Source organism: Orbicella faveolata, unplaced genomic scaffold (assembly GCF_042242905.1).
Source record: "Orbicella faveolata isolate gen_17 unplaced genomic scaffold, um_ofav_v1 contig_14, whole genome shotgun sequence".
Lineage (NCBI taxonomy): Eukaryota > Metazoa > Cnidaria > Anthozoa > Scleractinia > Merulinidae > Orbicella > Orbicella faveolata.
Window position 1 is genome coordinate 4,126,664 of NW_028301541.1, and position 12,072 is coordinate 4,138,735.

Below are 12,072 nucleotides of genomic sequence, written 5' to 3' on the forward strand. Positions count from 1 at the left end.
GTAACCAGCTGAATCTGTCAGCATTGTCAAAGTTTACGACAAACACTCGTAAATTGTCGGAAAATTCAGCGACAAGTATCAAATGTTCCAGCCTTTTGTCTGAGGAAGTTTGCTTTTCTACGTGCCAGAATGCGATGAATATGGTCTGTTTTTACTTAGCTGACGAAAAGGTTGTTATGGGATCGAGTTTGTCAAAGGCGAAATCAGTTTGCTTTTTGGGAAAGTTGGAGTTTTTTGAGTGACAGTTGTCGTAGACAGTGTTATTGAAAACCGAGACGAACAAACTTTAAAAAACAAACTTTGAAGAATATTTTTTAATTAGCGTTTTGAAATATTCCTTTTCGGCGAGTGAAAGTGGAGTTGTTACGCCCCTTGCCCGGAGTAACTGAAAAGGATTCTTTGCTAATCAGTTGGTGTTTATCTCTTCAGTGTCTCCAAGTTGACGCAAAGTGAAGTTTGCTTTGTCTGGGCCGCATTTTAGCGTAACATTTTTGCAAACAAAAAGCGTACTCTAAAAGGGTTCTTATTTTGCATCACAAGTGACCAGATAAAAAGCATGCCCTGCGGCTCTGAGCCGCTTTTAAGTTTCCGAAATTTCGTCTGGCGCGTATCAATTCCTTGTAAGCGTGTCCCTTGTTGCATGATTTCTAATTATATCAGGCGTCTTCAAGTCTACCATGAGGATTTTTCAAATCTCCAGAAAATATCTTGAAATTTTTAGAAACAACTGTCATTGAGGGAGGGAACTTGGTTACTTCCTACGGTTGATACTACATCCGGTTGAAGTCTAAAAAAGAAAACATTTTTGACTTACAAGCTTTGAATTTCAATTTTATCAGATCCTTGTGGAGAAATCAATACGTTATGACTCGACCTACCAAAGAAATTTGTTAGAATATCAATCGTTACGCAGGTTATGTTCTCTGCTAATTTTGATTCAATTCATTTATTCATTGCTAGTACAGTAAAGTCTGGCTTTTCATCATAGCCCTTCAGAAACTACATCATTAAATTCGAGAGTGTGTTTTAACTCCTTAATTTCGAAGTGTACTATCTTCACATGTAAATACTTTGCTTATACTGTTTGTTTTTTCGTTTCCGTCGTGTATGTTTTTTTTCTTTTCCAAATTTAATTTTTTTTCTGCGATATATCAATAACATTCACACGGGGTCAAAATTGTCAGTTTATCTGTTTCCAATTTCTGACAGGAGGCTACATATAAAATAAACATCATTTGTCTTGACATATTATTTTCCCCTGGGCACGATTTTCTTGATGTTTTTGACTGATTCATTTCCATGTTCCTTCATTCATTAGTGATTTTTCCAATTTATCAAATACTTATCTACCTTGCACCTGTTCTATAAGGCATTTATCCACTAATGGCAATCTAGCCCTTTCTAATATTTGAGTGTGATATATTGAGATAACTTGTGTTTTATCGTTGCAACAGGATACATAACCGTATTTCCATAAAACCATTAAGAAACCTTTTTAATGCTACTCATTTATGAGAAAATGAAGTGTCCGCCCGGTTAAGCACCGACCTTGTCGATATTAGTCATTTCAGATCGAACGTCCTTTTGTATTTCGTCTTTCTTTTATGATCAATTAATCACTGCTTCCAAATTATTCCCAAAACTATTGCGGTTTATGCGTGACTAAGAGTTTTCACCCATCCTTGATATGAATCTGTTTTAAAACGTTGGAAGTGGTTTATAATTGTCTCCGTTTTCGGTAGTGTTTTAATTGGAATATTGCTGTCACATTTTAAAATTCCGCATAGGTTTACGACTATTTTCAAACAGATTTCCAAGGTTTTTTGCATTTTTGATGAGGAAAAAAAAAACACTCCATTATTTTCCGCAAACAAGAGGAAACAGCGAGTCGGATTTGGCAAAGACATTCCCAGACTCATGTAGTTCATCTAAACTCCTACAAATGTTAGTTAAGAAATTTAAAATTGTCCCTAATACAAAATTCTCGATAGTGATTGGTTCCGCCCGCGCTTATATTATTTCTCACACGTACGTATTCGACGCACGATCACGTAGGGGTCCAATTATAGATATCGAACTACTCGTCAATTACGTACGCGCGATTTAATTGCTTCGTTCTTAAAGTTTTCTGCAATTTAATGAACAGAAACCTTCAGATACCTTGAGAATTTGTTCTGAGTTTTCCAGTAAGTTGAAACCGAGTTGTAAAATGTCAATCGGGAATTTCCAGAAACTCCAGGTAATATTTTGATATGTAATATTTAACACCTTGATTTAATATCACCCTCTCGAAGAAACAAAACTGAAGAAAAAACAGTGGATTAAAGAACTGAGGAGTGTCGTCATTCAACGCCTTTTTATGACTAGGATCCTATGACCTTGGATTTTTCCCCAGGTTCCAATTTGCCTTTTAAATTACCCGACCTAGCTACCAGGCTTTTTCCCTCTGAAATTGGGAAAAGCAGTGGAAACGAGGTTGCAAGTTACCCGGTTCGCTGTACCAAAAACAAAGCGGGCTGAAACATTGAAATGAACCACCCCACGTGGTACCCACGTAGTACCAAAACATTTTCAACATACACGAGGTACCACTAGTATCCCTGTCAGGGGCATAAAGAGTCTCCTGGGTAGAGAGGAGTGCGGCGACGTTTGTTCCAGGTTTCTTGCGTAAAGCGTGCTGGGAAATCCATAGCTACCAAAGAAACTGTTTTAAAAGATAAGATCATCCATTTTATCTAATGTTGGTTTATTGATAACATGTATGAAACCAGATATACATCTTGACATGCAGTTATACATTTGTACACTTAGCAAAATTGTACCACATTTAAGACTAAAAGAGCTTCTCTGGTCTTCTTGAAAATGTGCCATGTCTCGCTTCCTCTTTTGGGGGACTTTTTTGGAAGCATGTTACTTTGGACCTGCCAGAGTAATCATACTCTCAAACCAAAAAAAGAAAAGAAAAACAAGTAAGAAAAACAAGAAAAACTTTCCTCCACTCTGTTATTCATATATGAACAAATCAGTATGATCACAAATTAACTTGTTACTATTTCGCCTTGTGTGATCGTCCGGGTCAGGGTAGTTCGGAAAAGAACTGTTGTTGGTGGTTGACGTTTCGAACACCTGAGCGGAAGTCATCTTCAGAGTCAAGTGAATAGTGTTAGTCAGTTGATGGTGTTATAGTCTGGTCAGTTGAGCCATGATGGTTTCAAGTGTAAGACTCATGTAAAGTTTATTAGCAGTCATTGGTCGGTTCTAGTAAGTTTCGACTTGAGCTCAGGTTGTCAAAACGTCAGTTACCAACAACAGTTCTTTTCAGAGCTACCCTCACCCGGACGATCACACAAAACGAACTACTGATACTCCTGGGTTCAAACCATTTACCATGTAACTTGTTTCTGTGGACAATTTTCAAGAAGAGCAACTTGAGAGCCTGAAATCGACTGTTTAAGTTAAAAAAAAAAAACGACCTTTTTGATAACCACGTGCCCTTGTATTAACTAAGAAATATGTAACGGGCACTGGTTCGTAGTAACTTTGAGCAAGTGAACTTTCTCTGACTTCTCTTGCAATTAAATATGACAACATGGTACAGTAGTGGTTTTCCCATTTACAAACAAAACTTAGTCATAATTCATACTAACGCTAAAAAAGTAACTAAACAACAGACCTGTCAATCATGCACAATAGATCATTTTACAGTTGTCTGCTCAGTGACCTAGCCTTTGTATGGCAGCGAGGCTAGAGTTGAACTTGTTTTGATACAGACCTCACTGCTTTTGTCATGTAAATGCACCTAGTTAGCATCAGAACAACGTGTTTTACACAACAAAAGCAGTGAGGTCTGTATCAAAACAAGGTCAACTCTAGCCTCGCTGCCATACAAAGGCCAGGTCACTGAGCAGACAACTGTAAAATGGTCTATTGGCAGTTTCATCATGCTCATTTGCTACATATTGATATAACTTAGAATCACGGAACTTGGAAATCGCGCATTCTACTCTCTAGCGGTAATGTTCTCCTTATGTATGTACACTAAAACTCTAGCTCAAAACAATTTGCTTTTACGGTAATATTTTGTTGTATTTTAAGTTAAAATAAAATGCACCTCAAGGGTGCCCCTGCGTTTACAATAGCATAAATAAATATATCTTGGAAAATAAGCTCAAACATTTGCCTCTTCCTCTGAAAAACATTACTCTTTAAGTGGTCTCCTGCACAAGCCTTTATCTCGGTAGTCACGCAATTCCCCCACTGAGGAAGATTGTGTGACAATCCAGACAAGGACAACGTAGGAGAATAAGCCACTACCTGCAAACTATTTATCCTCGATTCTAAATGAATTCCTTGTAAAAACTGAACTTTTAAGGTAAATATTTCTTTCCTCACAGAAGAATATCAAATTTAAATTGGACCTTGGCTTTCTGTACACCTTTCGGTTTACCGAAGTTCACCGAAGTTTACCGAAGTTTTACTGGTGTACTCGAGTTAGCTTTCGTGTCAATATTCTCCGTGTTCCTTGTCACAATAGCAAGGAATCGTTAAATACTTGGCTCTCTTGTCTTACTAATAACCGAGAGCTTAAATGATTTCTTCAGTAATGTTGCACTGTATATGAGATTATTCTCAAATGTCCACCTGACGCCATCGTCTCCTGTGCCACAGGAAGGACAAGTTCTTTATTAAGGGTTCACTCTTCACTGCATTCCACTGGATGACTCTGTCATTAATACTAATGGCTCTCCGCAATCGAGTCGCCTGCCCATTGGCGGAGTCGGGAGCAAATCTCGGTAAATTGGGGTCTATCCGAGGGGTTTTCTTCCCAACACTCCCTCATCAGCCCGAACAACCGGGCAGGGCAACTGTCGGGGCATGTCAGAAGTTGTAGATTACGTATTCGCTCAATGGCTTCCTGATTCGTAAAGCCAACGTACGGCCGGCAACCGAAGGAGTAAATTTCCCACAATAAAATCCCGTATGACCAAACGTCTGACATGTGACTAAACTGCAGGGTGTTAAGCGCTTCCGGTGGCATCCATCGCACCGGAAGTAACGCGCTACTGTGTCCCCAGGAGTAATCTGAAGGGTATTTGTAGCTCCCGATGCCAAGGTTTGATATTTTTATGATATTACCTTCGGTCACGTAGCAGTTTCTGGCGGCAAGGTCGCAGTGGACAAAGTTATTCTCCACAAGGAAGTCCATTCCGGAGGCGACTTGCAACGAGAAGTCCAATAACAGGTCATATTCAGAGATATCTGACGGTATCAAGCCCGATAGCTTGGATGCATTGTCCAATAAGAAACGATACAGGTCCATATCAGTGTAATACTCGAAAACCATGTAGCGCGGCTCCTCTCCTGTGGACACACCAATCAAACACAAGATGTTGATGTCCTGCAAATTAGCCAGAATCGACGTCTCCTTTTTGAAGTTCTCCACAGCAGCTTGAGGCACGTCGCTTTTGAGTCGTTTAATGGCGATTTTCACGTCTTCCTGGTCCGATTCGAGTTTGATCAGCGCACCCTTACAGACTTTGGCGAATCCTCCCTCACCAAGACTTTCAAGAAATTTCACTTTGCCATGACTGACTTCCTGGTCCTGCTAAAAATGATATAAAATGTTTCTACTAAGTTGGCGAATAATAAAAATACTTTGCAGTAGTAAAATGTCTGTTAAAAAATGCGATTTGTATTTCTTTTTAGGACAGTTTTAATAGCATGAGTGAGCACTATCCCACATCACTATTACGTAATACAAATTTACCCTCAAATCTAAAGATACCTCAAAATAGCTTTATACTAATCGTGTAAAATAGATTCCCATTACGGTTTTATTTCACAAGGGAGGTGCAGTAGTCTCTTAAGTTTGAACGTTGGCAGGAGTTTTTTTGTTGTGTTTTTGGTCAACACACTTCACTCTCACAGTGTTTCTCTCTACCCATGAGAAATAATGGGTGCCGGTAACTTGTTGAGACAACTTGAGAAAACGCCGAGGATAGACCCTGCTATGGACTGGAATGTCAACCGGGGGGAAGGAGGCAAGGAGTGGATACAATATTCATAGTTCCTTTATGCTACAGAAACCGGAACAAACCTCTGGCTTGAAAGCCTGCTATGTCTGAAGTCAGACTCGAATCTTTATTTTAGGCAGTGTGCACACTACGCTGGAGGAATTTGAAAATGCGGCGTTACTTTTACGGTTAGGCCTACCGTGTAAACTAATCCGTCACGAAAACGGAGCTTTTCGAGAACGCTCTCCAAACCTGAGGAATTTTGAAAACGCCGGCTTTTCGTTTCCGTGTGGACGAAAAACATTTTGAAAATTTTTAAATGCCTCCGGCGTAGTGTGGACGGAAGTGAAAGCTCCGTTTTTAAATTCCCCCGGCATAGTGTGGATGGGACCTTAGTCTTTGATCGTGATACACTGGTTTTCAATTGAGTGTCGTAAAACCATAACCAGACCAATTACCTACCAATTAGACTGATCAGCCAATCTCAGACCGTAGTAAAACCAAAACCAAAACCAAAACCAAAACCAACGTAATTACCTGATTACTTTGAACACTTAATTGAAAACTGCTCAACCTTAAATTAACCGCCCTATGGCTGACGCTTTGAGATTTAATCCTTTGTCAAACGATCATCAATACACCAACTCCGGCTGTTTGCAACTAGTAACTAGGAGTTAATAAATCGAACAGCAGCTTCACAAGATATGACTTACTACGACCACCAGTTTGAGTAAGACGCGACGGAGCTTTGGTGTTGAAGTTTTGGACTTACGGTGTTGCCACGGGAAACTTTCCTCATTTCCAATGGTAACAGTATCGTCGCCTGCACTTTCGCGCGCTTTGCTGCCAATGAAGTTAAAGGCCGACAAGTTGCCACTGGAAACGGAACCAGTTTCCCGTTACCACAACACAAGTTGAGCGCTAAAACCTGGTCACCAAAATTTCGTCGCTTTTTACTCAACTGAGAATTGTAGTAAACACAGCTGGCGATAGACAAAATAACGCAACTAACCTGATTGAAAACACATGACTTGATCTCACTGATGCTTTGCTTCAGATCAAAGCTCGGCTGCTGCACTGTACTTTGAGTACTCTTGGAGATAGAACCGGAAGAGGTGTTCTGCTTTTGCGGAAGTGCGCTCTTTCTGTGCTGTACTTTCAGGTACACGATGATTGACAGGAATGCCACAATCAAAACTGCCATGATGGCGGAAATGACGTAGATGGTTCGACCGACAGGTCGAACTTGTTCTTGCGTTTGTTTGTAACCTGTATTCACTGCAGGACCTAAACAGAGCGTGACAATTAGTAACGGCTTGCTTGCTTTCAATTGGGTTGTCACGCAACGGTGACACTCGCGCGGGGGATACTCGAGCATATTCATATTGTAAGTATTTAACGAAGAAATAACAGTAAGCCAAACGTTTTAACTGTAGGCACAACTGATTAGCTCAAGAGTTTCTTCGTGATCTCCACGATGTGCAAAGAATACGATTAAGGATTTTGTACTGAAAGGCTCTCGTTCTGGTGTCAAGGGTGACTCCAACTGAAAACCATCTTCTTAGAAGCATAGCTGGTTACATGTAAGGAGGTTGGGTGGGGGACTGTCAGGTTACAGTACAATACACTTATAGGATAGAGGAAACTGGACTGTCTAGGCAACATAAGTTATCACTTACTTATGTCAGAACACTTCTTTACATCACACAATTCCACCTCATTCTCCGGTCCAACATAACACCACGGTCTCGCCCCAAGCCCTTCAGGATTACGGCAGAAGTTATGCGGGAGGTCCTTGTAAGGCCACTCGAGGCAGGGGCGTCCGGATTTCGTCACGTTCATTCGGCCAGTGTATGATGCTCCGGTGCCGTTATAGCAATCTATGACGTCAACAACACCTGTGTCGATTTAAATACATCTACAACGAAAGGACTGACAATACATACAGAGGAGCTACAATCCTGGCCAAAAGACCTGGGGACACTTGACAAAATGCCAACTGGTGACGAATTATTTTGAAGTGGGAAGTCATTATTCAATTTTCCGAGCCCCCCTTCCCCGAAAGCAATAGTGGGTCTACTTTGGATGAATCAACATCAACATTGTTTGGGGGGTGGGGAGGGGAAGAGGGACAGATAGACCATATGCTGGCAAAAGTGAATAGTGTCCCATGACGTTTGACCAGGATTGTAGCATAAGAACGCGATTTTTTTGCGCTACTAGATTTTTGTACTTGAAATCTTCACTAAGTGTCTATCTTTTCGCTACAAAAGAAGGAGACCACTCAAAAGTAAAAGAAATCCTAAATTCTGAGAGCCAAGAGGGTTCGCATTCCAAACATATCTACTCATCTCCACCATTTGATGAAAATTTTGGAACACAGAATTGATTAAAGGGGCTAGGTCACGCTATTTTAGGTAATTTTGTTTAATTTTATTAATCATGAGTTCTAAATGTCAAATTGGCAGAGCAAAAGTCTTTCATTTGCAAAATCACGGCCACGTAACAACTGAGAATGATTTTCCAGCTGTGTAAATGACATTTTGATATAAACTGATATAAATTTGAAAAAGGTGGGCCGGCCGACGTTTTTCAAATTTACCTAAATGGAATCCATTTTAATCCTCTCCAGTTTTGTCCATCCATGTTCCGTCTTGGCTTTCCTGTGTTTTGTTTGAGATCTTCTATAGTTTTGAGCCGTTTTTGTGATATTTCAGTTAATTCTATGACCATTTGATCAGTGCTGAAATTGCCTAAAATTGCCTGACCTAGCCCCTTTAAACCTACTACACTGCGATCCGCGAAAGGGGAAACAGCTAACGACGCAGGGAGACAAGTCACAAAAGTAAACTCCACGGAAATCAGTGCCGTTCATCACCAGTGCCTCGCCACTTCAGAGTTACAGAAAACACTAGAGAGACTGAGTCCCACTGTCAGTTTTAAACCCCGCGTTATTCTGCCGGCATCAGAGCCTGCCGTTCTGAGAGGAATGTTCAGCGGTATAAGATTTACTTACCTTGGACCCCAGGAGCGGATAGAACCGGAAGTGAAGCAGTGGTCGGAGTAGATAATCCTGCAGTTAAAAAGCAAAACGCTTTATAAACCTCTACGAAATGTTCGCGGAAAGATAAATAAAGGTACCAGCACGTTCAAAGCAGTTAATGTTAGGTTGTTACATTTCCCGATAGAAAGGCTGTCGGGCTGTTAAAGGAGCTACGTCAGGGTTTGCGCAGTTCGTCGTTAGTAATCCGTGTTAATCTTCTCCATCCCTGACCATCCTTGTTCCTTCATGGTTTATTATTATCTCTTTGGTGTTCTTTCTATCTTAGTAAACTGTTATTTTCAGGTTTCCTTCAGTTTAAAGGTTATTTTGTACGTGCCAAAAATAACTCAAAATACCGTGACTGAGTTCCTTTAAGAACACTACATCTTCCTTGTAAATTGTTCTTGAGGACTTCCGTCAAGATTTTTTTGAAATAAGACAAAATATTCTGTACAGGGACCATTCGTGACAAATTCGCAGCGATTGGTCGTCAAATAGGTTTGAATCCTGTCCTTGTCCAGCTCCTTAGTGGCGTTTGCGAGTTCATTCCTTGCTCCTACAAAATTGGAGCCAGCAGGGACTGTGGTTGTTTATTAAACGTACTAATATGACCTTCTATCTATGACGTCATGACGACGCTCGGAAGTCCTGGGGATTACATGGGCTTTATGATTGGGCAATAAAAATCGGAGACTCTTCGAGTGTTTCTCCGGAGATTTGCGAGGAAAAACACATAGCGCGGCGGGCACTTGTCTATCAAACAACAGAGGGTCAAACATTTGCGCTGAACTAACCTGGAATCCCAAGCGAAGTACAGTATGAATAATCTTTGCTATTGCGCTTGGGGAGGGCAGAGCAGTTTGGCAGTAAAGCGCTGAACTTTTTGTCCATCTGCGCGAAATTGAGCTCTGCCAAACAAACGTCTTCAAAGAGAGCAAAACAATCCTCTCGGCAGAGCCGAGGCTTGGAGTCCTGGGTACGAGCATCGCAGGTCGGGAAGAGGTGAAAGCACATGGCGGGAATGCCAAATCTGGTACACCTGTCAAACCGGTAAAACTTGACTAGTTAGTGGTCTGTAGTGATGACGCCTACTGGCAAGTACACTTAATGCCTGAAGCAATTAGCAGTGATAATAGATTAAATCAGAGCCTTCGATTCTCTTCACGCGAAACACGTTACCCGTGCATTACATCTGCATTATGCGTGTGTTACACGTATATAATACGTTGTTTTCTTCTTCCTACTTAGGCTTAAAAAGACATCGAGTCTTACTCTTTACAAACCCTCTGATCCTCTGATTCATCAGCGTAACAGATTATAAACACCCATAAAAATTTGAGAACTGCTTCAGAGTTTCTAGTGAGTGGATGTGAACCCAAAATCTAGTTTTCACGGTACAACAAGAGTGAGTGCCTTTCATTCGATGAAAAATTCCGGTTTGAATTTCCGGATATGACAAATGGAACGCTATTTTCTGGACTTTTCGGAAAAGAGGACAACCCCGCGAAGTATACTAAAATTTTCGGAAATTTCTCACCGGGAATTTCCGTTCTATTTGGAATCGGGATTTCCGGGATTACCCGTTGAACGGTTAGCTTTTCGGAAATTCAACAATTTCCGGAGGAAATTTTCCTAGGAAATTTCTTTACCATTTGTGCCCATTTTGAAATGTTCGGAATTTTCGGTTGACTAGAAAGCACTCGTTGATTAATTTAACTGTCACGATTTGTAAGTACCTTTCAGACATCTGATTAAGAGTTCGAATCACCGTGAGTGCCGATGACAGTTGTTTTTCAATGGTTTGCTGATGTCGTATTCTATACTGAACCCAGATGCTCTGATTTCCAATGAATTCTGCGCATGCGTCACCGCGGTATGATTCACACATCCCTTGGAGTGGTGGAAGAGTCCTGTAGTAGAAAAAGCATCCATCACAACACTTGAATTACGCTTCAATCACAGGAACACTGGAAAAACCTCTTTTTTTGGTCAGAGCCCCGTTTGCGAGATTGACTATGCCAGCGATTTTTTTCAGGGAGGTTGCTACGCGACATGACGTATTTGATGACGTCAAGCGACGTCAAAGTTAACGGTTCCAATTGCTTGACCAGAATCGTAATGCGTCAATAGACACTAAAAAACACTTTCCGATGACACGGACAAATGAAAAGATACTGTCCTTGGTCGTTTCATGCACGTGTTTCCTACCTCGCAGGGATTTTCGAAGTTGGTTTTAATTGTCGTTGTTTTTGTGGCTGTCGGTGCGTTATTTCTGTTGATATGTTTAGTTGCTGTCATTGTTGTTGCTGAAATTGTTTCATAGTCCTTTAATATTCTTGTTGCTGTTATAGTATTTAACACCCACCTTACAGGTCCTGGTTCCGGGCGGCCAGTCTCTGTAACCAGAAATGATAAGACAGTGTTTAAAACCAATCAGTTAAACGCTGAATTGTTCTACTGCTCACTGCTATCTATTTTTAGCGTGACTTGCCAAGGTTCCGTCAGCATAATACTGTTAATCATACTTTTCAGGTTATTTCTGACGATGTTTCTTCATTACTAACAATTCATTACCTGGTTTCACGTGGATTGGATCAGTATTAACTGTGGAATGAAATTAAAAAGAAATGATTGAGAAGGGAATGATGGCTTTATTAAAAGTGTGAGGTAACAGCGCAAATGCAACTCCCGAAAATGGGATTCAGACCGGCAAAAAATTCCCAGTCCAGTAAAATTGTAACGTTTGCGTACAAACGAGGTTTTCCCGAAAACGTTACGGTCAGGGACCTTTTTCTGAAACAAATTTTACTTCCAGCTCGAAGCTTTCATGAGAGAGGTTGCTTGGTAGCAATGAATGCTTAAGACGTATAGCTTGCATAGCTGTCGGGGATTTCGTCCGCGAGTTCCTTGGAAAGTACCGTGTTCAACTTACACTCGCACTTGACAACTTGCAGTTGCGCGCGAAACCCCTCCCCTCCCCCAGTTATGCAAGCTACATGACGTCACGTATTCGTG

General features: G+C 40.9%; 1 protein-coding gene across 5 annotated transcripts in view; it reads right to left on the reverse strand.

The window, feature by feature from the left end:
* Nucleotides 1-2,729: 2,729 nt before the first annotated feature.
* LOC110050234 (tyrosine-protein kinase transmembrane receptor Ror-like) overlaps nucleotides 2,730-12,072 on the reverse strand; it is a 36,513-nt gene continuing 27,170 nt past the window's right edge. For 4 of the 5 annotated variants that reach the window (XM_089286239.1, XM_020756134.2, XM_020756135.2 and 1 more), the window contains exons 6-13: nucleotides 11,632-11,661; nucleotides 11,423-11,453; nucleotides 10,794-10,967; nucleotides 9,852-10,096; nucleotides 9,031-9,087; nucleotides 7,694-7,894; nucleotides 7,027-7,301; nucleotides 2,730-5,605 (exon numbers count right to left, since the gene is read on the reverse strand). In XM_089286239.1, coding sequence (XP_089142365.1) covers nucleotides 4,736-5,605; nucleotides 7,027-7,301; nucleotides 7,694-7,894; nucleotides 9,031-9,087; nucleotides 9,852-10,096; nucleotides 10,794-10,967; nucleotides 11,423-11,453; nucleotides 11,632-11,661 — 1,883 coding nt within the window. In that variant the 3' untranslated portion in view covers nucleotides 2,730-4,735. The remainder of the gene's footprint in view (nucleotides 5,606-7,026; nucleotides 7,302-7,693; nucleotides 7,895-9,030; nucleotides 9,088-9,851; nucleotides 10,097-10,793; nucleotides 10,968-11,422; nucleotides 11,454-11,631; nucleotides 11,662-12,072) is intronic. The other variant, XM_020756136.2, reaches the window with a different exon arrangement.